Raw genomic sequence first — 23,899 nt, forward strand, 5'->3', positions numbered from 1 at the left:
AACCGTTCAAACTTGGAGAGCCTTGCTGGAGACGCTCTTCACACCTTTAGTTTGGAACCACCGCAGCTGGCTGGGGAATGGAGACTTTCCCCTTGGAAAGGAGAAACGACATAGAGAAAGTCACTGTGGCCACATACCCATTTCCTCCTTTCTTTAGAGGATGATTTGCAGTTTTATTTGGTTTGCAGTTGTGGTTTACAGAGAACGAGACCTCTTCTCTTCCATGCCTGTCGGTGTTCAACACTCATTGTATAAATTGCCCTAAGGCTGTTAGGAAAAAACCCATCATTTTATGTCAGTCTGGTGGGAAAGAAAAACTGAAATACATCTATGTTGAGAAGTTATGAATGTCCCAGTCCCCCAAATGATCCAAGTCCATTGTTAATGTGTTGTAAGTGGAGGAATAATGCTTCAAATGTGAAGCAGCATCACAAACTGACTGGGGGGGCTGGGGGAGAAGCGTCGTCTTTGTTGAACAAAAGTTGGGATACAAGAGTTCCAAGAGAAGGAGAATGAAAGTTAAAGTCTTTCATGGGAACAAAAGAGATGAGATTTATGGAAGCTTAACTTGACCAAAACATAAGTACAGAAAAATCTTTCCACTCTCAAGATTGTACTTCTGTGTAAGAGAAATTCTTACTGCTGGGAGTGCAGTGTGACCAGGTGTTAGATGTCTGGAAATTGATAGATAGTATCTTGAATTGTTTAACCTGCATAAAAGTACGCTAAACTCCAGACAGTGGAGAATGTCTGCCATTGAAGTATGAATGTTGCTAAGTACTGAAGTGCTGTTACTTTTCCATTTGAAACAGGTCTGATCATCGATGCTTTTGGTGAATTAAGAGACCAGCAAGAGCAAGTGAGAGAAGATATGGAGGTATGAGTAAGCACATAACATTTTTCATTACTCTTATTCATCTAGATCGTTATTGGTTAAAATAGCATCTTTGAGCTAAAATTCATTTGTAACCACAACTTGTGTTTCCAGACCAAATGTTTTATTTGTGGAATCGGCAACGACTATTTTGACACAACCCCACATGGCTTCGAAACACATACTTTGCAAGAACACAACTTGGCAAACTATCTGTAAGTACAGTTCCTTTAGTTCTTTAGCGATAGCGCAGCTTTCCAAAACCTCAAAGCAATCGGGACTTGTGTGTGTTTAGACTATTGCCCAGAGTGCCAAGACACTGATCTTCCACTTCCATTAGTAAACAAAGAGCCGATCAAAGAGGAGATTTTAAAAGTTAATTTGGTGGCATTAGTTACTCATACAACAAGGATAATTATATGAGCATTGTGCCAGCGGAACCAAAGGAGCCAAACTGCTGGTGTCTTACGGAAGTCTGTCTTTGGAATGCTGCATCTGAACTTTTTAAATTAAAAAAAAAAGTGTGCCTCCTGGAGTGGAGGCTGCATTATACCCTGCATAGCAACTGACGCTGCAAAATCAAAGCACACTACTTCTGTGAGGTAAATTTCCATTAATATCCATAGTTTTACCAGTCTATAACCTCCAAGCTTTTCTTACTATGTTGACTTGCTTAATTGGTATACGGGAACCTGTAATTCACAGTGAATTAAAATTGTCCATTTCCTTAATATTAGAATATACAGCGAACAATCTTTCTAACCACGTTGCCCTTTAATTAGACAAATGCTATATTCACTATACGCTCCTTTCTTTACCATGAAAGCACATACCAAGTTTAATTCCAAATGCACTGCATCACAAGTGTCAGCCAGGAGTGGGGTTACTACAGACAGACCATTAGTACTCTACAGCCTTTCTAATTAGTTCCAGCTCGTACACGGGAGTGAGCGCAGGTACCCGAGACAGCTTGGCTCAGCTTATGAGCATCAGTGTTTGGAAATCTTGGTGCAGCTGAGTATTTGCCACACTTCTATCTATAGCCCTAGTAACTTCTTCCAGGGCGAGATGTTGGCGCATGTGCGTACAGGAGGTGGCATATGCCTAACTCACGTATTGCTCCTAGCACTGAAATGAAGAAGATGCTAAACCATTTCCACTTCTACAGATTTTACATCTATTAGCACTTCCACAGAAGTGCTGGAGGACAGAATTTTCTCCTTTAACATAAGCACTTTAGACCCCCAGCAGTATCGTTACTCTGCTGGTTGGCACCGTCTCCCTCAGATACCCCAATCTATGAAAGGTGAGGCAGAGATGTTACATTTTCTGCATTAATACCCACATCATGTGCTTGTTTCAGGTTCTTTTTAATGTATCTCATTAACAAGGATGAAACTGAGCATACTGGCCAGGTGAGTAGAAAGTAAAACTTTTTTTTTTTTTTTTTTAAGATTATCTTTCAACGCTTTGTTGAAAGATAATGCTTCTTCTCCAGCCTTGTAGCTGTGTACCACCAGGTGGAACTGATGTACCACCAAGGAGTGGAGATGGTGCCACCCTCCCTGAGAGCCTTCTGGCAGTGAAGGAAAAGGAAGGGTTAAAAAAAAGGGAGGTGGCGGCTGCAGCAGTGCCCTTTTGTACCCCGCACTGGACTCGGGCATAGTCATCGTACTGTCACCTTAGCTCTGAAATGAAACCCTGAAATACACCAGTTATAGCTTATTCCCAAAAGAGTCAGTAGTGAAGCTACTATATTTATAGTCTAAATCCAGATATATGTAGATATAGATAGGTACATGGATGTGTGTAGGTATGTCTAGTGTTGTTAGGCCCTAAATGTAAATAAATAAGAAAGTATATAGGATTTAACTATATCTTGTCTCAAATAAGCGGCTGTTATGCAAACACTACAAAAGTACCTTACACTTCAATGGTTTCCAAGCAAACTAAACCACATTTTGTATATGCAGATTGTGTACAGGTTTGCTCGGATAGAACTAGACTGATTCATTTATGCAGTTTTTCTAATAGGGCTTAAATTTCAGTTCTACTGAACCAAGACAAGCGCAGAACATTCTACAACTGTTCTTGAGTTACGATCTTTGAGTTTCAGTGCCTTCCCAGTTGTGCCCCACGGTAACGGGCACAGCACCTGGTTATTGTTAAAAGTTTCTCTAGAGCACTAACTGCAAGGTGTCTGTTAAAATAAACACTCTTTACCATTTTCAGGAGTCATTTGTGTGGAAGATGTACCAAGAAAGATGTTGGGATTTCTTCCCAGCAGGGGACTGCTTCCGGAAACAGTATGAGGATCAACTTGGCTAATACCACAAAAGAAATTATTTATTCGTGAACTGTTAAGATCCAGTATACAAAAAAAACTTCCTTTCTTTTCACAGTGTAATTTCAGAGCTTGTATTTGCTTTAAATGTCTTCAACACGTACGTAAAATTTGACACTATTTCATCGGCTTTTTGTACCTACCACATAGGAAACAGGTCTCCTGTTAGAATTTTCATTAGAAAAGAGAAAACTATGCCAGATTTACTTAAGCCTTCCTGTCCAAACATGGTCTGAAATGATAACATCTTTTTAACTGCATCATTAACTCAGTGTTTGGCAGTACAGTTGAAAGGGCTAAAAGGTGTCTTAATTGCACAACATTTGACATTTAAGAACTTGAACATCAGAGGCCCTGCCTCGTGAAAAAATACTTTAACTGCTGTCCAGTTTTTGCCCCCGGTATTTGCTAGTGAATGTATTAAGATACAGCCTGAAAAGCTTTAAGCAGTTAAAAAGAAAACATTTTCAAACACTCTGTCGACCTTGAAACATTAAGTGCCTTAAAACCTCTGTAGACATAGCTATGCAAACTTTTTATTTATGTTAGTGTTCTAGATGAACGGATCCATTACCTGTATTGCTTTCCTGTCCTTCTGTATGAAATTGCACTTGAAGTTTGTTTATATACTACCTTCAATAACAGCTTATTAGATGCTGCTGTTAAAAGACATACACTGTATCAAAATTAATACAATTTAAATCTTAGGCCAAAATAAAACAATGCTCTATGGTCACCTGCAAGTAGAAGCTGCTAGGATTATGCATTTCTTTTCTTCTAATAAAAAGTGCCCACTGCAATAAAGTATTATAAACCAAATGTGACTTTTGCTCTCTTCTTTCTCCTTTGTCCACACTACGGAGATGTCGCGTGAGGAGGGCGACTGAAAACACACGTATTCATTATTCATTCATAGCTTTATTTTAAAGGACTACAGAGAGCAAGTACAAGCTGAAATAACTGTTCTCGTAGTGTGCTGTAGCCTGCATCTTAAGCAACGAAAATCCTAATTTCATCACAAATTTTAGACCTTTCTAAGAGTATCAGTCTCAGACAATTTTCAATCACAGCTAAATGAATTTTGGTTGCACAGAATTTTAGGTGCCAGGAAAGAAAACCGGGCATTTGGCATGCTCAACAAAGTGAAATAGATAAAGGAAATAATGAGGAGATTCAACTTTCCACTTAATGTTTGCTATATTCAGTTATTCATATAAGAAAATTTGAGCTTCAGGAAATCATGCTGTCCAGCCAGTCTTCAAGCTCCTCCTCAGTAACATTTTTAGATGTACGCTGCTGCTGCTGCTGCTGCTGCTGCTGCTGTGCTGCTGCGCTCTTCTCTTCAGGCTGATCTAGTTTTAAAGGGTCTAGAAAAGTGAAAAGAACAGACTTGAAAATCTGGAAACAATTCCATACCAGCCCTTTTGTCCCAGATCATTGTGCTTTTTAATGCACAACTGACTACTTGAACACAATCTCTCTCTCTTGAAGAACAGCGAGTCATATTCCAAAAATAGTAGCAACAATAAAAAAAAAATAATGAGGCGGGTTAATAAGGTCCACAAGAGCAATGTGGCTTCTGTCTGATTCAAGGAGGGGCAGGGCCTGGTCCGCAGCTGGTAACGCTTGAAAATAGAATTCATAGCAAGCCATCAGAAAGAGCTGTCAGTTCTTCCATGTACTCTTAGCACAGTGAACTAAGGGTTCATAATGTTACATAAAAACTTTATTTAATCTTCCTCTCACTAAAATTCTCTAGCAGTACATTAATTTTATTTTTTTTTATTTAAAATTCTGCTGAATCATAAAAGACCAACGCTGTTCTGCAGAAGAATTTCTCTTAATGCTTAAAACGAACTGACAATTGTGAAACTTTACTTCAGTGGGGAGTTAAAATTGAAAAGGAACAAATGGGTCAGAACATAGCCCCACATAAATGAAATGCAGAATGACAGAGGTGACGACAGTGGCGCTGTTGACTGGCTAATCAAGAGATTAGCCAAAACATCACCAAAACAGAGCAATGGAAATTGAATAAGGGCATGCCGGGTAGAAGAGAAATCTCACCTTTTTCCTTACAATCCATTTTCAAATCCTTCTCAGTTGATCTGTTGTAGGATAATGCACCAGACACGGGTCTGGTTTGTGTACCAACGGGAGCATCTAGATTTAGGAGAAGATCTAGTTCTTCATCCAAATGGTCAGTCTCTTGCTTTGATAGCAGCTGGGCTCTCTGAAATGGTTCTGCTGCACTTGCTCGAGGACCATTTTGACTTCCAGGCTCTGATGGAGCAACAGAATCCCCAAGGGGATGGGAGACCAAGGCCGTTTCACTCTGAGGCAGAGACTGTCGGAACAGAAGCTCTCTCCTTTTGCCGTCTTCAATAATTTTAGATTTCATCTGTGGGAGCTCTACAGGTGTTGATGCCTAAGAGAACAGGAAAGGGCTTGAGTCTTTCTAATGATTAACTCCATGTTTATTATTCTAATTTGGATTGTAATTCATGCTTCCTACATTTGATCACTTAAGAAGGTACAATGAATTTCAACAGAATTGAATTCAGAAGTAAAAGCAAACCAAAGTTATCTTCACGATGCTTTTGCAGAGCAACTACAAAATAAAAACTCCTTTTATCCCTTACTGTGAAATACGAGATTGTATGCTAAATCAAGTTCCATTGTTTCACAAACACTTCCTGGAGAGTTACTTTTCTTTAATTCTTCTGTAGTGAAATCCCATCGATACCATGAATTTTGGAATGACCGAAGTCAGAAATTGGTTAGACACATTACCTCATGTTAGGCCTTCCCTCCAAAATTCCAGTCTTGAAACCAAACCATACTACATGTTGCTGGTTATCATTTAGCAAAAGTTATAGTATACAGCCGGATATTTTGAAAAATGAAACCAAATTACAAAACATCAAATACTGAAACAAGAAATGGCCGTGGAATGCAGATTCTGCTTTTATCCAGATGCCCTGGCATTAATAACACTGCAGCATACCTGATGACCACATCGCTGGTCAGAATGAGGAGACAAAGATTAAATGTCATAACACACACCTTATAACCCTGATAAAAGTTAAAGACCGTGACTAGAACTCTTAAGAAAACTGTACTTGACAGTAACATTTATGTGCGGATTCCCCTAGACATCACATCTGCAGACAGATTGAGCTCCCGTAAGAGGGAGCATAGTTGTGTCAGTCACAGAAGCACTTCACGCAACTCCAAACAGAAGTAAAATTCCTTCTGTAAGGGTCATGTTCCTTTTTTCTTGTGTAAGCAGATTAATTTTTACTTTTTTTTTTTGAGAATCTTGGTTTTATATTTAAGTCTCATTGCTTCTTTTGCCCTTACTTTAATATTTTCTTTTTCACGGCCTGAAGAAACATTTTTTCCTAATATTCTCTTGCCTTTTTTTCCTTTTTTTTTTCCTACCAGAGCATAAATGACATTTTCTTCACCTGTTTGAGTGACAGTTCTACCTGTTCTAACACAGATGTAAGTTTGATTCATGGAATAAACACGTATGCTGATATTAGCTATGTAGAAGAGTAAATCACAATTAAAATAATTAACAGGAAATAATGTGAAAGCACTTTCAAAGTTTTGGCACAAGCTTTTAACAGCTGCTACCAAGAGAAGTAAATACAGAAATAGTACAATCATTCCATGTCAAATACTCCGATACCTGGCTTCAAGTCTAATGTGCTGCACATCAAAGCATTTTGTTTAAAGCCAACAAAGCATAAAAAGTGCTGACAGACGGGTATCCTGCATTACCTGCCGTTGGAGACGCCACTTCAATAAAGGCACTTACTTAGGAAACACATTCTACTTCTGTTTGAAGACCAAGTTTAAAGTAATCATTCTCGCATAGATTGTTTCACTGAAAACATCTGCATTTTCTCGTGAAAATTCACAGCGTTACCTGCACCAGTTCAGCAGCTACGTTCAACCGCAGGTGCAGAGGCAATTCCTGAAGGGCCTGGACCAAAGACTGGCAGTCAACAGAAAGCGCAGATAACTGAAATAGAATTCAGCACACAGTACGCTTGTGTTAAAAAAAAATTAATAAATGAACTGATAATGACTTTAGTCCATTCCATTCCCCTGTTCAATACGTTCAAGGAATGTGAAGAACAATCTAATGAAATACAGGAATTAATAGTTTTAAATTACATGTGTACAAAGCAGTTTGGCTAAATTACCATACAAACACGCACAATGCAAGTAATCACTTAAAAGGTTTAAAAACAAGGTATAAATGGAATGCTCCTTAGGCAACGCCTTGAAAATCCGAAGTAGGGAACAGTTCAGCAAGTTGACAATGTCATAAGGGCTTTTCCAACTCAAACATCTTTTAATCGGTGAAGCTTTCCATGCGGTGGGAATCGCCATTCTTTAATGAGTTGCTACTGTTTTCTAAGCAATCAAACCATGTAGCTTGTGTGTAGCTCTACTGTTTTTAATGCCTAAACGTGTCCCTTTTTATACTTCCCCATCTTTTAAAATGTTGTTTCGATGCTTACAAAAGCAACAGTCTATAGTTACATGCACTTTTAAAATGATATTCAAGATATTCCAGAAAGATACTCTACTGCTGCCTAGTTGCTTAGAAGGTGGAACTGTCACTTATTAATGTGTCAGGTATTGAACTTTCCTTCTCTCTTGACCCTTTTTTTTTTTGGCCTCAAACGATTAAAAACAAAGTTACACAAAATGGACCAGCAATATTTGATGTTTTTACAGAACACCCTGGACTTTGGTAGACTTAAATAGATTTTGAGCTCGCAGTGCAAGAGAACATTCTGAGTACATTCACCATTGATGAAAAAGATAATCCGACATCCATCACATATTTTAAAATCTGACAACAAAATGCTTAAGTTCAGTCTATCCTCTCATTTTCACCTAAGCAGAGAACCTGCTTCTAAATCTAGTTAGAAAAGACTAAAATTTGGCCCTCTCAATACAGCGTGGACGGACACTGACATTTAGAAGTCCAAATACTCATAGATTAGGAGAGAGTGTTCTGTGCCGTATCGTACGAGATTTGTCAAAGGAATGCGCACTGCTCCCAAAAGCCAGCCAGCAGAATGGCTTCTGACACCTGCACACAGCAAGAGTGAACATCAAAGACAGTGTGTTCCGATAGCGTATTTACAAAATTAAAATAAATTTAAAAAAGAAACAACGTGGTTGGTTTAACAGTTTCTTGTATCCAAACTCTGGTTCTGGTATCCAGTAATGACAGTAAAAGGACAAAACGACTTAAATATCTGATGTTTTCTTTCTTCTTTACTAACAGCTTTTACTTAGTGATCACCATCAAAGATGATTCACTGGTACAAGTAACCTCAAAAAGGCTTCAACAAGCAATTCTTGCTGCCCAGCAATGAACCACAACTTCAGAAAACCCAGTTCTTTTGACAGATATTGAAGATCAAATGTGGCTTCTGAATATTTGCAAAGGACAAGGAAATCATACGAATCTGTTAGCGTAAAAAACTGTAAAAAGTCAAGTATCATTGAGTAACATTTATATGATTTGGGAAGAGCTAAGTACACTTGCAAAAAGACTGATGTGAACGAACACTGCGAATGAAAGTGAAAATGGAGCTGGGGAAGAAGAGGATAGGCTGAGGATGACGGAAAAGAGGAATTTTGAGAAAATACATAATGGAGGAAGGAATTCGATATCTACGTAGAGATTTCACTAAAAGTGGTGTTTGAATAAAAAACAGATCAAAGCAACATTTAACAAATGATAAACTTCATGGCATATGTAGCTATTTGATCGAGAAAATAGAGGCATACTTTGTTGCTAGAATTGCCATTTTTTACTGAAAAGTCCAAATTACTATTGTCTGTTTGATTTTTAAATTGCAGACCACGTTCTGACATATTTTTATTGCATTTTATCAATACACGATAAAGCAAATCCAGATCTAATTTTTGTAATAATGAATGATAATGTTTTTAATAAACTGAAATTGTTGATGTCACCGTTACACTCCCATTCCACATTTGAAACTGATGTTTTGCCATTACTTTCTACACATAATAGGGAATGGGAAACATCTAGTCATTCTGCAACTATTTTTATGCCTTTTCTGCTTTATTTTGTTCCATCGTACTCACTTCACTTTGGTTTACAATTCTCTAATCTTGTACATCACGTATAGACAGGCAAAGGACTCGAAACAGGTGAGCCAGGAGGCAAAGGAATTTAGCAAAGGGATCTAGGATGAAAATTAGACCTGGATCCAGCTTTCAGGAAAAAGAAAGACGGGCGAGATAACAGGCTGAAGACCAAAGAAAACATGAAAGATTAGATAATGCTATGGAGCCATCTGGGCGAGGATTCGGGACTGAAATAAGAAATCAAAGGAAGGGTAATGGTGATTAGTGCAGTGAACTATTTCAAACTGACGTAAGAACAGTGAAAGATGGGAAACAGTTGGAAACAGCAAGTTTGGATGGGGCAGGACGAATGGCTACAGTTTGGTAGGGAGAGAGGCAGAAGGTGCCCGCCACGGCACACTTCACAGTGAGTGAGGGCCTGGGACCGGCTCCAGAACCGGGCAGGCTCATCACTGGCAGCCAGAAGAGTATTTGTGAAATCCACTGGCAACGTGGAACTTCACTCTGCTCACAATGGCTTTAGCCATTGAGAAATTAATTAATGTGTTCAAATCACCTAAATGCTGTAATGACACGCCAACGAGGAAATTATGAATAAATTCATGTTCTGGATACTGTCATCCTGCACGCTAGGAGCAGGAGAAACTAGTAAGCAAAAATACAGAGTCATTGAAAGACTGTATCCCACTGAACAAACACATGATGCTTTACAAAAATGCTGCACTTGGTTTTATTTGCTTATTTTAATTTGACTTTGCAACTTTAATGTACCTTTAAATATCACTTCCCAGGGATAATTATTGTCGATATTTTATGAAATAAATAGCAAACTTTTAAAATCTGAATACATACGTATGTTTCAAGAAACATTCAAGCACAGTTTCGCAGCAATTTTAAGAAAGGCTTGGACGACAAAAGCATTTATCTTGCAATAATTTAGGTGACTTATGTGAGGCAGACAGCTGCAGAGATTACCACTTTCCAGTATCCTTATATAGAAAACAGCAGACTCCTATTGCCTTGACCCTTTCCATTCCAGCATAAAGAATCCACATACAAATCATCTAAAATCCTGGTCGTTTCCATAGTCATTTTGGAGGTGAAGTTTCAACCGGAGGATATGAACTGTTAATTTGAAATATCTAGAACCAGCTTCATAGTCTAATATATGAATATACTCATATAGGTTTTGTTGCAGTCATTTCACTAAACTATTTTCTCTTGAATACAGCTGAAAAAGGAAGGCTGACTTGATATGTCAGTAAAGCAAAGTGACAATGTCCCTTATTTTCCTTCACCGGATGGGTTTCCTTGTTCTTTTCTTCCAGCATTACTTAAAAAGCTAGCCTGCTGCTTCAATAGAAAAAACAGGACAAGACCTAACAGCCCCCAGCATCATATTAATAAAAATATGCAGAATAAAGGGTCTTATTATTGTATTAAACAATTTGTTGCTGAAAGCACAACTGCCTAGCTATTCTGTCCCAGGCAATTATCCATACAAACTCAGGTGAATGAAAATTCTGTTACCTGCTTATGGCATATGCTGTCTCTATCCCATTCTTTCTCATCAGCAAATCGGAACTGTGTAAAGGAATCTCCTACAGAAAAGAAATAACAAACATATTTTTTTTTTTTTAAAAAATAACGAGCGCTCTCCAAAGTTCCCAACCCTACAGAAGTAAATTCAGTCAATAAATGTCACGTCTTCAACAAATTTGCATTTAATTTTAATGCTGTTTGCATTCACAATATTAAACTTCTTTAAGCCAAAGTTCTATAGAAAGATCTTTTCATCTCTTATTTGCAAAACAGTCCTGAAAAAGGTGCAACAAATTCAAAACTGAATGAGGAGGTGCCAGGTGACATGTAAACAAGCAAGATTTTCATTGAAAAGTCCGATTTGGACAACATACTAGGAATACGTCTTGTATTCACAGAGCACATTTTTATGAACAGCTTTGAATGTGCTGTAGATAGGCCTTCTCTTATCAACATGCAATTCTCTCTTAAAATGGATTATATGTGTCCCCAAAATCAGTTTGTACGGGCCAAGTAAAGACTTCTTGTCTGGTAGCTAAATTCTCCAGCCTCTTCTCTTTCTTGAACTAGTCCTACTCCAGCATGTCATCAAAAAAAGGCGCTGAACCCGAACTCCAATTCATATGCATAAGGGACTGAATTAAAAGAAACCTTAAATAGGGCTAATTAAGCTACGTATGTAACCTTAGCTATAGGATCTTCTAACCTCCTATCACATTCCTCCAAGGCAGTAGGAACTTCCTCTTACTACAGCAGGGCTTGGGTTATTATTTTGTTTTCGACGCAATATTTCTATTGCAGTAGTACCATGCTAGGTTGCAAAAGACAGTCCCATAAATTTATTCACTGAAGAAACACACAAGAATGCCAGGAACTCAAAAAATCAGTAAGGCCTGTGACAGAGGAAACAGGAAAGATTAGGGTTGCAAGATGATGGCCAAAGGCCTAGAGTAAGATAAAGCAAAGACGTTGCTGACGCAGCGTATGCGACAGATGCCTTCTTAGACCATGCACTTTGAGAACAAATAGCTGTTTCAGCAGCTCTATTAGAAAAAAACCCAACAAAACAACCTGCTGAATTATTGCATGAAGGAGATGAAATTTGATCCTGAGAATTGCAGATCACCTATAAATCACTAGGATTGAGTCCAGCAGTTAGTTGAGAAGCAACAACTCACTCTTTCCCAACCTCTAATAGAAAATGAATGCGCTAGAGAAAGTTTTCGATGGCATTACCAACAACTGAGCATCTAACTTCCATTTGGCTCTCAACATCCTAACTGCCATTCATACTTTTGACAATTCCTGAATCATGCCCTTAATCCTGCATACAGAATCCGAACAAATAATGTGCTGTCCTCAAAACTGGGTTCTTTTCCATTGTCTGCCTGTCCTAAAACGTAGGGGAGTTCAGCCTTTCAGCAATTTTACTCAATAGCGCAACCATCAGCCAGCTTCTGTTTTGCAAACAGAATGCATAAGCAGCAAAATGGCACAGTAATTGGCATATTTCTTTGCCAAACATAAAAAAAAAAAAGGAAGACCTAACCATCTCCCAGCTAGAATGTAACATTTATTTGCCATAGCTTTTTTTTTTTTTTTTAATATCTAAAGTGCTCTTCTAACTCATTGCATTTCATGTATGCTCATTGGGTATGCAATGTACTCATATGCTAATCACACTGTGTACCTGCCGTGTCCATCATCGTCATCTTCAGAACCATTCTAGCAATAAAGTGACCTTCTCAGCTGAGTATTTATATAGATATTCATGACCATTACCTTAACCAGCTTGAATTTGCTCCCCCCTGTTTTCATTAGGTTTATCCAACATCGTTCAGCGTTACTGGGCTGCTAAACAACCGTGCCTCAGCAGCTAGGCTTTGGTTTACATTCAACACCTCCAGACATTACTGGTTTGAAAACAACCAGTGTCAAACAGTACAAGTGCGAAAAATTAAAATTAAGCACTGAAATTAACATTTAGGTATCCTAAGAAGCCCCCTAACTTTATAAATGTTTAGTTCATATAATTCACAAACTCCATGACAGCTCGGTATGCTCGGCAATACGGAAAAAAGAAATATATTGTCTTTATGTATCTATCTGCAGATGCAAATACTTAACTTAAGCACTCACAGTTGACTCACTGCTGACAAAGGTGCCTTCCTCTTCACTGCACACAGCACAACAGCAAACAAATCCCTGTTTCAAAACATCTAGCATACTAATAAGTAATAACTAACGCTGAAAATTAAAGAACTCCAAGTTCGTTCTTCAGTCTCATGATTTTAAAAATGTGTATGAAAATGTGCAAATGTGCTTCTCAACTCACAGCTCATATTTTAAAGGTTCGATTTAGTTACACTCGTAAAGAAAATAATTAACCCAAGTTATCCTCAAAGTCTTCACGCTATTATAGAACAAAGGCATAAGTATTTTCTTCCAGTATCTCCAAGACTCCTTCAGTTATTTCTAATGCTGTGTCACAGAGGAAATAAAGAATTTCCTCTGCTCTTATAAAGGAGTAACATTAAACTGAAGGATTAGTCCAATGCTTTCAGTATCTGACAACGACCATATGTCAAGCAGCTAAACAAACCTACTTCTTCAGGAAAATCCACTGGGATCAAGAACTGGTTGATGATTCTCCGCACTCCCAAAATTGGTAATAACAGATCCTGAGTTTGATATTGTATTGCTGAATTAAAGGGTGACTTAAGCTGTAGTTTAACCAGGCTCTTTAAATAAGTTAACAAAGCACGCCTTTCAAATGGAAAAGCAATAACTACAATTCACAGAAGCACATTTAATGCAAATTAGGTTAATGAGAATGTTGGTCTAACCAATTATCTTTTCACAAATTCCTTTACCCTGAAAATAATTTCCTTTTATGCCATGAATACTAATCAAAAGTCTTGCAATGACTCCAAGTTCCTTCCAACATAAAAAAACCCCACTTTTCTTCATGTGAATAGTTTTTTATACTACTTACAAATATCACTTGGCCTTCAAATACAGCATAGCTAAAAATAACGCATTCAAGTAAACCTCACACACCGTCTTTGGTAACATTCATAATAAGTGTTCTTTAGTGTTTTTTATTGTATAAAATGTAACTTTATTATGAAAGAACAGCAAATCTAAACCACCACGCTTTCCCACCACTTGAATATATGTTAAAGCTAAATCAATTGATTTAAATGAACACATTTCATATTCTCGACAGTCCAATTAGCTCTTCATACAAATATTCCTTGAATAGCAGAATCAAACAAATCCTACCTGTAATCTGTAATAAATATTTACCAATCTGTGAAATTATGAGTTTAACAGTTAAAAAAAAAAATGAAGAAAAACAGTTTTCAGTAGGAAAACTGACATATCAGTAGAGTGATTCTGTTCATTTTAACTCTCAAAATCATTAAAAGCAAAAGATATAAAACACTACTGAAGACAGAGGAAAAATATTCTATCATTTTAAAGACTTTCAAACTGGAGGGGAGGGAACAAACAAACAGTGTAACAGGATCCTTTGAGGACTGTTCTAAGGGCAAATAGAAGACTCTAAACCCAATTTTTTAATCAGAATTTACCTTCTCCTAAATAAGCAACAATGATCTTGATAAACTTATTTGCAGTTTTCCAACCTTGCTCATCTCCCATTTATTTTATTTTCAGAATTCAAGCCTCTATCTACAAGTCTGTTTAGTCAGCTAAATAACATGCAATAAATTTATGATGGCAGTACGCAGCTGAACAAAATAAATCACAACAGAAAACTACAACTTAGCTACATTTGGGAAATTAACAGGCCTAAAATATCTCAAAAAGCATGCTCTCTCTACTACACTAGTCAAAGTTCTCTCCGAGTTACTAAATTGAGAAGATTCTCTCTGAAGAAAGTTCATCTTTAGAAGAGATTTTAAGCAATTTTGCAAATTTAACTTCTAAGAGATCCCTTTCTCTACATATATCGGTCCCCAGTTCATCACTACTTATGAAGGATATAATACCAAACCAAGCTAACTACCTGTTCCACCAGTCTTCTCCATGGGCTCCAGTAACGCAGGAGGAAACAGATGTTATTTTTAAGGTGAAAAAAAGAACCAGGTCCTCCAATCTAACACTCTTCTGCAGGGAAAAACAACCTGAATCACAGAGTTTAGGCAGGAATGATGCTTGAAATCCTATCCAACTTATATGGACAGTGGTCCATACAAGACTGACGAACTTCCTTGAGGAGTCTGAGGGCAAGATAAACAACATATTCTTTCCCTTTTAATAGTACAAGACTTCATGTAGAAGGTGCAAAAGAAGACAGAAATCTATAGATCATAGAAAAGGTGGGCAAGTACTGAGTCATGAATTTTGAGCTAACTTACAAGCACAAAGAGAAAACTAAAGCTCACCAGTCTTTTGGGATTAATTAGGTGTGCATGAATCTTTCTCAAACTCGAGGAAAAAGCATGAGGAAGAACTCCCATCCACCCATGCCGTGACTTGCTCTAACTAGAAGATTTTGAAAGCAGCATGGAGACAGCAAGAACCACGGACGACTGGGTGCTTTTCATGAAGACATGAAAAGACATGAAAAGATGTCTTTTCTCCTTACACGGTGTTTCCACATAGTGTGTTTTTTATATATATTATTTATATTTTTTATATATATATTAATTGTCTTTCTACAATTAATGCTCATCTTATAAAAATCACTTTGGATAAATATTAGTGAAGATTTCCTTTTAGAGGACACTTAACTGTTTTCCTTTTTTCTCCTACAAAAGGAGACTTATACACAAAATCATAATAAATATTCTTCCAACACTAGGAAATGTATGTTCTGCAAAAGTTTTATGAGTAGTTTTAAACACCTCATAAACAGATAATTATCCAGATATGATGAGGTAACATATAAAACTTGAGAAACAAACTTCTGGAAGACAGAAAGCTTCCAAAGACTCTTCATGGCAGTTTTAGTAACATCACTAATTTCTACTTCTGCTTTTTAAATTTCTCTACTTCAGTAGAGCACACACTGTATCTATTATCTTTTACTATGACTAAGGCTGCAGTGTGCTACTTACACAATTTGTCACGAGCATAGATTGAGTAATAGCAATTTTCAGAATACAAGAATATAAAAGCAACAGAAAAAGACCCTTTAAGAACTCAACATCTAATCGTTTTCTTCAGATACTATTAAGATCAGTAATATTGTAAGTCACTGCAAAGTCTGTCTGTCATCAAGAACATGACAGGTATTTCCAAACAACATGCCTTCACCACAAATACTTTAGCACAACCTACATTTTTCCCTGGTTCTGCTGCACACCAGTAGGTTGCACAGTCGTGTATTACAAACTCCAGAAGGCTTATGCAACAGCTGAGCATAAAAATTCTACCTACCAGCATAAAAATTTTACCTACCAGCAGAATACATATCTCAAAGAAAATATTTTAAATAACATTCTTCTACTGTTACCAGTAGAAGTTCTTGAGCTCTGTGCAAACATACTGATGTCAAGGATATTTGTGGCCTGCACCGCAATTTATAAAGCATACTTGTAACCAGATTCAAAAACGACAATATTCAAAATTAACTCCCTGGCACCAATACATGGTAGTACTATTCACAATTTAAAAAATAAATATGTGGATTTGACCAAACAACAGGATCATCTGATCAAGGCTAAATAACGTCCTCAAAATTTAAAATGTGTTGCAAATAAAGGAGCAAGAAGGAGAGATCTTCGGAAACTAGTGCTGCTTCTGGAACAAAGAGTGTCTATTCAGGAAGATCAAAACTAATATAACATCTAGAGGAACTACAGCTATTGAAATCAAGGTCAGACGCCAGTTTTTCAAATGAGGAGCAGGGTGAAGCCAACAAGTGTCGAAGAACACAACAGTTTTAAAACAAACAAACAACTCTTTTTTTTTTTTTTTTTTATTAAAAGCAAAAGCAGAGGTTAACAAAGAGTCAAACCAGGAAAACAGAACAAATAAATTGATATTTGAAGAGGTTCAAAAAACCAAAGAGTAGTACACATGCTTCTGCATGCACACCAGGTGACTAAGAAATAAGACAGAAGAAACTCAAATGCCTTTAAGTCTTTAAAGCTTCAAAAAGCTAAATGACAACACAGGAATACTGGGAGCAGTGAAAGGAAGACTCAGGAGGACAGTGCAATACCAGCTCAATGCATTTGATGGACAAATTGGTAGAAACTATAAGAAATTTAATGGATATGTGGAGAGACATAATACTTGCAGGAAGAGTCAACATGGCATTTGAAAAGGAAAGTTCTGCTGCACGATCTAAGACATTTTCCTGGAAGAAGCAAAAAAATCACGCACACAACCAGGATCTAGTTCATATAATTCACACGTTTCCAAAAGCTCTCACTGACATCCCACTCCCTTTCCCAGCAAAAAGGAGGCTTTGTATGAATAAATAATTGCCTAAAAGTAGGAAGAAAAAAGAGTAAATTGTCAATTTTCACATTAAAAGAAACCACCAGTACATTTCTCTGGGGTTGTATCTGTTTAACCTCTTCACTCAATTAAAACAGAAGAGAAAAAAAGATGAGAAAAATGAAGTAACAAAGTTTGCTGATGATACTAAGCTTTTCATGGTAGTGCAGACGAAGGTAGGCTGTGGAGAATGAGTTAAGAACTTCACAAGATTGAAAAAGCAGATTTTAAAATGGCAGATGGAACTCAATACCAAAAATGCAAAATGCTGCACTTCACATACAAAATAAGTTCAGAGCTGACCAACGCAATTCAGAATCAGAATCTCAGCACTCCACCGTGCTCAAAGAACCAAACTCTTGGGTATTATTAAAAAAGCAATAGTGAACAACACAGAGAACATCATTACACCCTCATCATGTGTTATTATCTTGAATACTATGCACAGTCTTGGTTTCCCAAGCCCAATCTCAAAAAGTGTAACAGCACTAGAAAAGGCATGGAACAGTTCCTGTATGAGAAACAATTTAGTAACTTAAGCCAAGGGAGGGGAACCAAGGGGACATGACAGAGATCTGAAAACCACAAACGGCATGAAAAGGGCAGATGGGGACTCACTGCTCAATGTCTCTTCTCGTAGAAGACCTAGAGGCATCAAATGAAGCCAGCAGGGAATGTACTCAACAAAAACTGGCAAATCTTTTTACGTTGAAGCTAAATTGTGGGATTCCATGCCATCAGATGGCGCAGATGCCCCAAGTTTCCACAGATGGAAGGAGGGACAGAAGACAACTATTTTTAGACACAAAGATTCCATATCTGGCTCAGGAAGTCCCTGGGACACAAATTGTCACAGGTCAAGAAAGTATTCGGGAAAGTAGCGTATCATATAGCATGTTCAGGTGCCTTACCTCAAGCGTCTCCAGATGGACCTTGAGTCTAATTCAATAGAACCAACCTTAAATTAAAGCAAATAGCTATGTTCTTTAATTGTAGAGCTGTACCTTTCTCTTAATTAGTTATCTTTCTGCAGGAAAAACAGGAAGGAAAAGCAAGTAATCCACAAATTTGTTTTTAATCTAGCGAAGGGTTCTTTCAAGTCAATGCGCATTGTAAATCTGCAGGGTGTATAAGGAGACAACAGACAACACCACCATACAGGAAATTGTATTAACAGCATCAATAGACCCTCTCTGCTTTCTAATTAATTTTTACACATTTTCCTAAATGTATCACTATCCTTCATATGCAATTTTTATTAAATATTTAATTATTATAGCTCTTAGAATGCAGCAAAAATGCAAAAGGTTAGAACAAAACGCACTGAACAAAAAGGTATATTTAAAATTTCACCCAAATACAGTACCCCGATGCGGTGATTCATAAGAACCAATCCCATCTTCTCCATTACTCACTTTTTTACTGAATAAACAATAAAATGATATTTAAGTGTGAAGTTACTGATTTCCCCATAGATTAAGCTTAAACCTTTCATTAAGTTTAAGCTAGTCACCTTAAATATTTACATTTTTCCTGATACTTTATGACATTTTCTAGTGTCATTTTTTTCAGGTCACTAATTCATAACATACTTAGTGATTTTTAAATGTCACCGCAACCAGCTTGCTAGATCAGACAAAGTGTAAAAGTCCATACAGTATACTAGTTTTTGAGCAGTATCATTCAAGAGAAAGGCTGAAAAAAAAAGGCAAAGATCGCCACATAACTTAATGCACAAATACTCACGACAAAAGGCTTTTGTTTCGTTGTTTTTGTAGTAGCAGTATGACACGGCAGGAAGTGAAATTTGTGATTCTCCCTAGGGACCAGGGCAGACAACTCTCCTTTGGGTGAAAGGGAGAAGACTCATTTGTTTTCATAAGCCTGGACCCAACACAGGAAAAAGTAGAGTTTTTAATCCCTACAGACCAACAGGTTAAGGAATCTAATGACCTGGCCCTTCGTGAAGACCCCGTTTTCTCCAAGACTATATAAGCAGCTAATATCAGTACAGCGTGCGTCCATAGCAGGAAGCAAAGCTGAAATTCAACACTGGAAGAAATGAAGAAATGGCAAGGTTCCCACCCACGAAGGAAAATTTGCATAACGTCAAACTGCAGGACCCAAGAGGAATCCGTTTGCATGTGCTGGCACAAGGTACTCGTACCAGATTCTGGCTTGTAAGTGAGGAAAGGAGAGAGAGAATGAAAAGAAGAAAATCTGAAACAAGAGCAACAAGGTTCAATCAGAACAGAGGCCAGTCATCCAAAAAGACCCCAGATTTGCCTTGCCTATTGTCGGGAACTGCTTTGCAGCAGCCAGAGTGAATGGGCGTCAGAGGATGAGGGAGCGGGGACAAGGATGCATTCCTATGGATTCTATTAAGCAAAAATACTGGCTTGAGACCTTGTGGCAGATGTTACCTCTAAGCTCACACAAACACTTTGAAGAGGAAATGAGAGCTTTAATGAAGAGTTTAGTTTTATATAGAAGAGAAAAAAAAATAACCCTGAGGTTAAAGCTAAAACAGCACCCCTCATTCATACCTTAGACAGTACAGCTCGCAAGTAATTCAACATCCTATACTTTCGAGCTCTGGTATTCTGATAAGTTAAAAAAAAAATAAATTCCATAATGGATTACGTAACTTTTGCAGTTTATTCAAGTTGTTTTCATTTTTGTCTAAATTACACATCAAGACCCGCTTTTCCAATGTTTCCAAATCCAAGCAGAATGAATGTTTTACTGTATAAAACCAAACGAGATTTCAAACTTTGCCAACTGCTAACTAGATCACTCGTTAGTAAGAAAGCTCAGATTCGAAACTCAAGTTGCTGGTCTAAACTGGCAGAGTGCTCTACCCACTAAACTACTGGTATTTTCATAGATGGCTCTTTCTCAGTTCTGTTAGGAACGTGAAGATTCTTCCCAATTAAAGTTTAAGTAAAACATATATATTTCAAAAATGCAATAACAATCCTACTGTTGTTTAGATACTTATTGTCATGCTAGCTACAAGACAGAAGAACATATAAACGGCACATTAATGTATTTTGGTAACTCATGGAACGGCACTCACTGGCCTAGGTTCTTTACCTTATCTATTTAAGTAAAAATCCTCCTAATTATCCTTTATTTGGATTACTGCTCATTCTGCCTCCTGTGTAAACAAGTGCACGCAACTATACTGCTGTATTGTATCTGGGAGGTGACAATGTCACACAGTTCATTAAATCAGATTTATTCTTGTACCTTTCCATCTAAGAGAGCTTTATATCTAACTGGCAGGCTTAAATAAGACCAGTTGCATTGCATAAATTTACATGAGGATAACCACTCTTTTCTGTAAGTAGGCTGTCAGAATATTTGGTCTGAAAACTTCAAAATTCATGAAATATCTTCCTTATCCATAAATGGCAGGTATATACAAAATAAGCTTCCTTTATTCCACATCGTACCTCCAATCCAAAAAATCTATACCTTTTTTTTAAAGAAAAAGTAAGTAATCTTAAAGCAAACAAATGAACAAACTGAAGAAATACTTTATTTTAAGCAGCTTGCTATTTTTACTCCAATAATAGCCACTAATTTGACACGACTGGAGAAAAGAATCTGCTGTCTGTAGTTCTTACATGCCACATAAACACCAGAAAACCTCCCTTTCTCTCTCCCTCTTCCCTCCAATTTTTATAGCAGACAAGCCATGAAAGTTTACTATAGTTTTGACAGTTGACTATTCAAGCTTCAAACAGTTGACTGTATAAGCATCTAAAGCCAGTCTTAATTTTTGATGATGGTACACACATTAGTTGACAGCCCTCATTAGAATTTCATAACCTAAAAAAACTATTCCAATTTTTTCTTAGTGCTACAGGTTCATTCCTTACTCTGTATTTGATAGAACACTTACAGCAAATAATGCAATTATATAATCAATAAATATTCTTTATGCTGTTGTGCTGGATATTTTTAATTTCATCACATCCAAATTAGTACGACGTTTCCCTAAAGCAGAATTCACTATTCATGCAAGTGGTAAAGTATGCCTTGTCTATGGGACTATCTTTCAAAAGTATTCATAAATTATACATGAAAGTGCAGGCCTAAAAATATTCAAGCGGTTTGATATAGTGAGTACGAGGCTTGACTTTCTTGCATTTATGAACATACGACAAGTCATAGTACTAACACAAGCTTGCAAGATTTTTTTGTTTAATGGAATGAAACAAGAAAGGAGAAGTAGCTTCAGAAAACAAGACAGGATTTTCTTCTGATATTTTAATATAATAACAAGGATTACAATTAGCAAAGAGTAAATCTAGTAAAGCTCCAGCTCTATAAGGATGCAAAAGCTTGGAAAGTATTTCTTTGCATATGCAAGTTACTCTTAATTCTCCAAAGACAGTAGTGTAATGGCTTATGAGAGAGTTCTGAACATCAGCTTGAAATTAACAGCAGATTGGTAAACATTCACTTCAGATCAAAAATACAAGCAAGCAGCATACTGGATTTGTCTTACCAAAGGCTTAGAAAGCCGCTACATTCTTGGTCCAACTTGCATTTATAAGAAAAATAATCCATGAGGTAGAAGCTCATGGTTATTTTTCAAGAAATATGCTTTTTAAAAAGTTACGATTATCGACAGTGGAGTTCTCCCATTGTTACAGATGAACTGATCAATGCAATGTTTCAAACCCTGTATTAATAGAAATTAAGAGTTCTTCTGTAAAGCAAAAAGGAGAAAAATAATTACTTACTATCCACTATTCTTTGGGTCATGTTAAAAAGCAAGTTGTAGCCACATATGAGCTTCTGCTTGTATCAGGTACCTCCAGGGTTTTTCTAACAAATTCATCATAAGTAAATAAAGCTTGGATTAGCTCAAGTGAAAACACGAGTGTCCCCCACGTTGACCCCTGCGCTTGCTCCTTTGCGCTGAACACACTACAGCGTTCCACGTTCTACAGCTTACAATACCTCTTAGCAACACATCCCATAGCCTCCTTATGCAAATTCTCCTTGCATGGTAGTGACAAGAACTACAGCTCTCCCACGAATTAAAAAACATGAAGAGATGATACAGAATGGAGAATTACAGTTTTCTGGATGACAAACACCATCTGGGCTACGTATCTGCTGCTGATACACAGTGTTTCACAGGTCTGAATAATGGAAAAGTATTGATTTTTATTTAATTATCTTCTGTATTTAAACAGCACGGAATTGAAATGTGCACTCTAGTGTTCATTTTTAAATATTGATTTAGAGAATTTATTTTCCATCCTGTTAGAACAGGTCCAGTGGAGGGCCACAAAGATGATCAGAAGGTTGGAGCACCTCTCCTATGAGGACAGGCTGAGAGCGCTGGGGTTGTTCAGCCTGGAGAAGAGAAGGCTCCAGGGAGACCTTATAGCGAACTTCCAGTACCTAAAGGGGGCCTACAGGAGAGATGGGGAGGGACTCTTTACCAGGGAGTGGAGCGACAGGACAAGAGGTAATGGTTTTAAATTGAAAGAGTGGAGATTTAGATTAGATATTAGGAAGAAATTCTTTACTGTGAGGGTGGTGAGACACTGGCACAGGTTGCCCAGAGAAGCTGTGGAGGCCCCACACTGTGGATGTGTTCAAGGCCAGGCTGGATGGGGCTTTGAGCAGCCTGGCTTAGTGGAAGGTGTCCCTGCCCATGGCAGGGGCGTTGGAACTAGATGATCTTTAAGGTCCCTTCCAACCCAAACCGTTCTATGATTCTATTGGCATACTATTAAACAGCATAATAGCAATATCAAAATTCAGGTTTTAAGATACTGAAGACACTGACATGTCTGGTTATAATAACAAGGCTAAAATGAAAAATCATCTGTATTATAGCTATTTATTAGACATGTTTACTTTCTGTTGTTGTTTACTTTTAGATTTGTCTATGATCTAGTTCTATACAGTCCAAAAAAAAAATGTCTCGCACAACTTTGCCTGCCAAGGACATTACTTCATGATGTGTTTTAATGTTGTGCTAAAGCCTTCCCTGCCTATTCATTCATCCATCACCCTGCTTGTTCTAGCCCTGTTTATTAGGTTTATTTTAGCTTTTTATCTTGTTTAAATCAATTCTTCCAGATTTCTGACCATGATTATGGTACTTTAAGTCCCCCTAGCCTACTTGGAACATAATAAGCACGTGCTGATCAATGAATTCTTTACTTCAGAAGGAAATGACCTGTGAATCACGTAGAAAGTACCAAGTACTCTCTCTGCTCTGCCTTTTCAAATTGCATTGCTTTGTGGTAAACATTTCACTGTGCACAGAAATATGAAAGACATCTATCAAACATTACTCTCAGTACTCGTTTTCATTGTAAATGTGGTGCGAAAATAGTATTTCAAAACAAAAAGTTAAGACATTTTTCGTACTGAGTATATGTTTCTATTGTTGAGTAGAAAGATTTTTTTTTTTTTTAATTTTTTTTATTTAACTGTCTTAGGGAAATGCTTTCAGTCAGCCTTGCCTTTTT

The 23,899-nt window shown here is 37.3% G+C and overlaps 2 protein-coding genes across 6 annotated transcripts in view; one reads left to right on the plus strand and one right to left on the minus strand.

The window, feature by feature from the left end:
* RYR3 (ryanodine receptor 3) overlaps window positions 1–4,037 on the plus strand; it is a 233,618-nt gene extending 229,581 nt beyond the window's left edge. For all 4 annotated transcript variants that reach the window (XM_054198046.1, XM_054198047.1, XM_054198048.1 and 1 more), the window contains exons 100-103: window positions 813–877; window positions 989–1,089; window positions 2,238–2,289; window positions 3,107–4,037. In XM_054198046.1, coding sequence (XP_054054021.1) covers window positions 813–877; window positions 989–1,089; window positions 2,238–2,289; window positions 3,107–3,202 — 314 coding nt within the window. In that variant the 3' untranslated portion in view covers window positions 3,203–4,037. The remainder of the gene's footprint in view (window positions 1–812; window positions 878–988; window positions 1,090–2,237; window positions 2,290–3,106) is intronic.
* A 79-nt stretch (window positions 4,038–4,116) lies between these two features.
* Window positions 4,117–23,899, minus strand: part of AVEN (apoptosis and caspase activation inhibitor) — a 101,540-nt gene continuing 81,757 nt past the window's right edge. For both annotated transcript variants that reach the window (XM_054198052.1, XM_054198051.1), the window contains 4 exons: window positions 10,902–10,972; window positions 7,156–7,251; window positions 5,286–5,646; window positions 4,117–4,585 (listed from right to left, as the gene is read on the minus strand). In XM_054198052.1, the coding sequence (XP_054054027.1) occupies window positions 4,449–4,585; window positions 5,286–5,646; window positions 7,156–7,251; window positions 10,902–10,972 (665 nt within the window). In that variant the 3' untranslated portion in view covers window positions 4,117–4,448. The remainder of the gene's footprint in view (window positions 4,586–5,285; window positions 5,647–7,155; window positions 7,252–10,901; window positions 10,973–23,899) is intronic.

The sequence above is a fragment of the Rissa tridactyla genome, chromosome 4 (genome assembly GCF_028500815.1).
Source record: "Rissa tridactyla isolate bRisTri1 chromosome 4, bRisTri1.patW.cur.20221130, whole genome shotgun sequence".
NCBI classification, from domain to species: domain Eukaryota; kingdom Metazoa; phylum Chordata; class Aves; order Charadriiformes; family Laridae; genus Rissa; species Rissa tridactyla.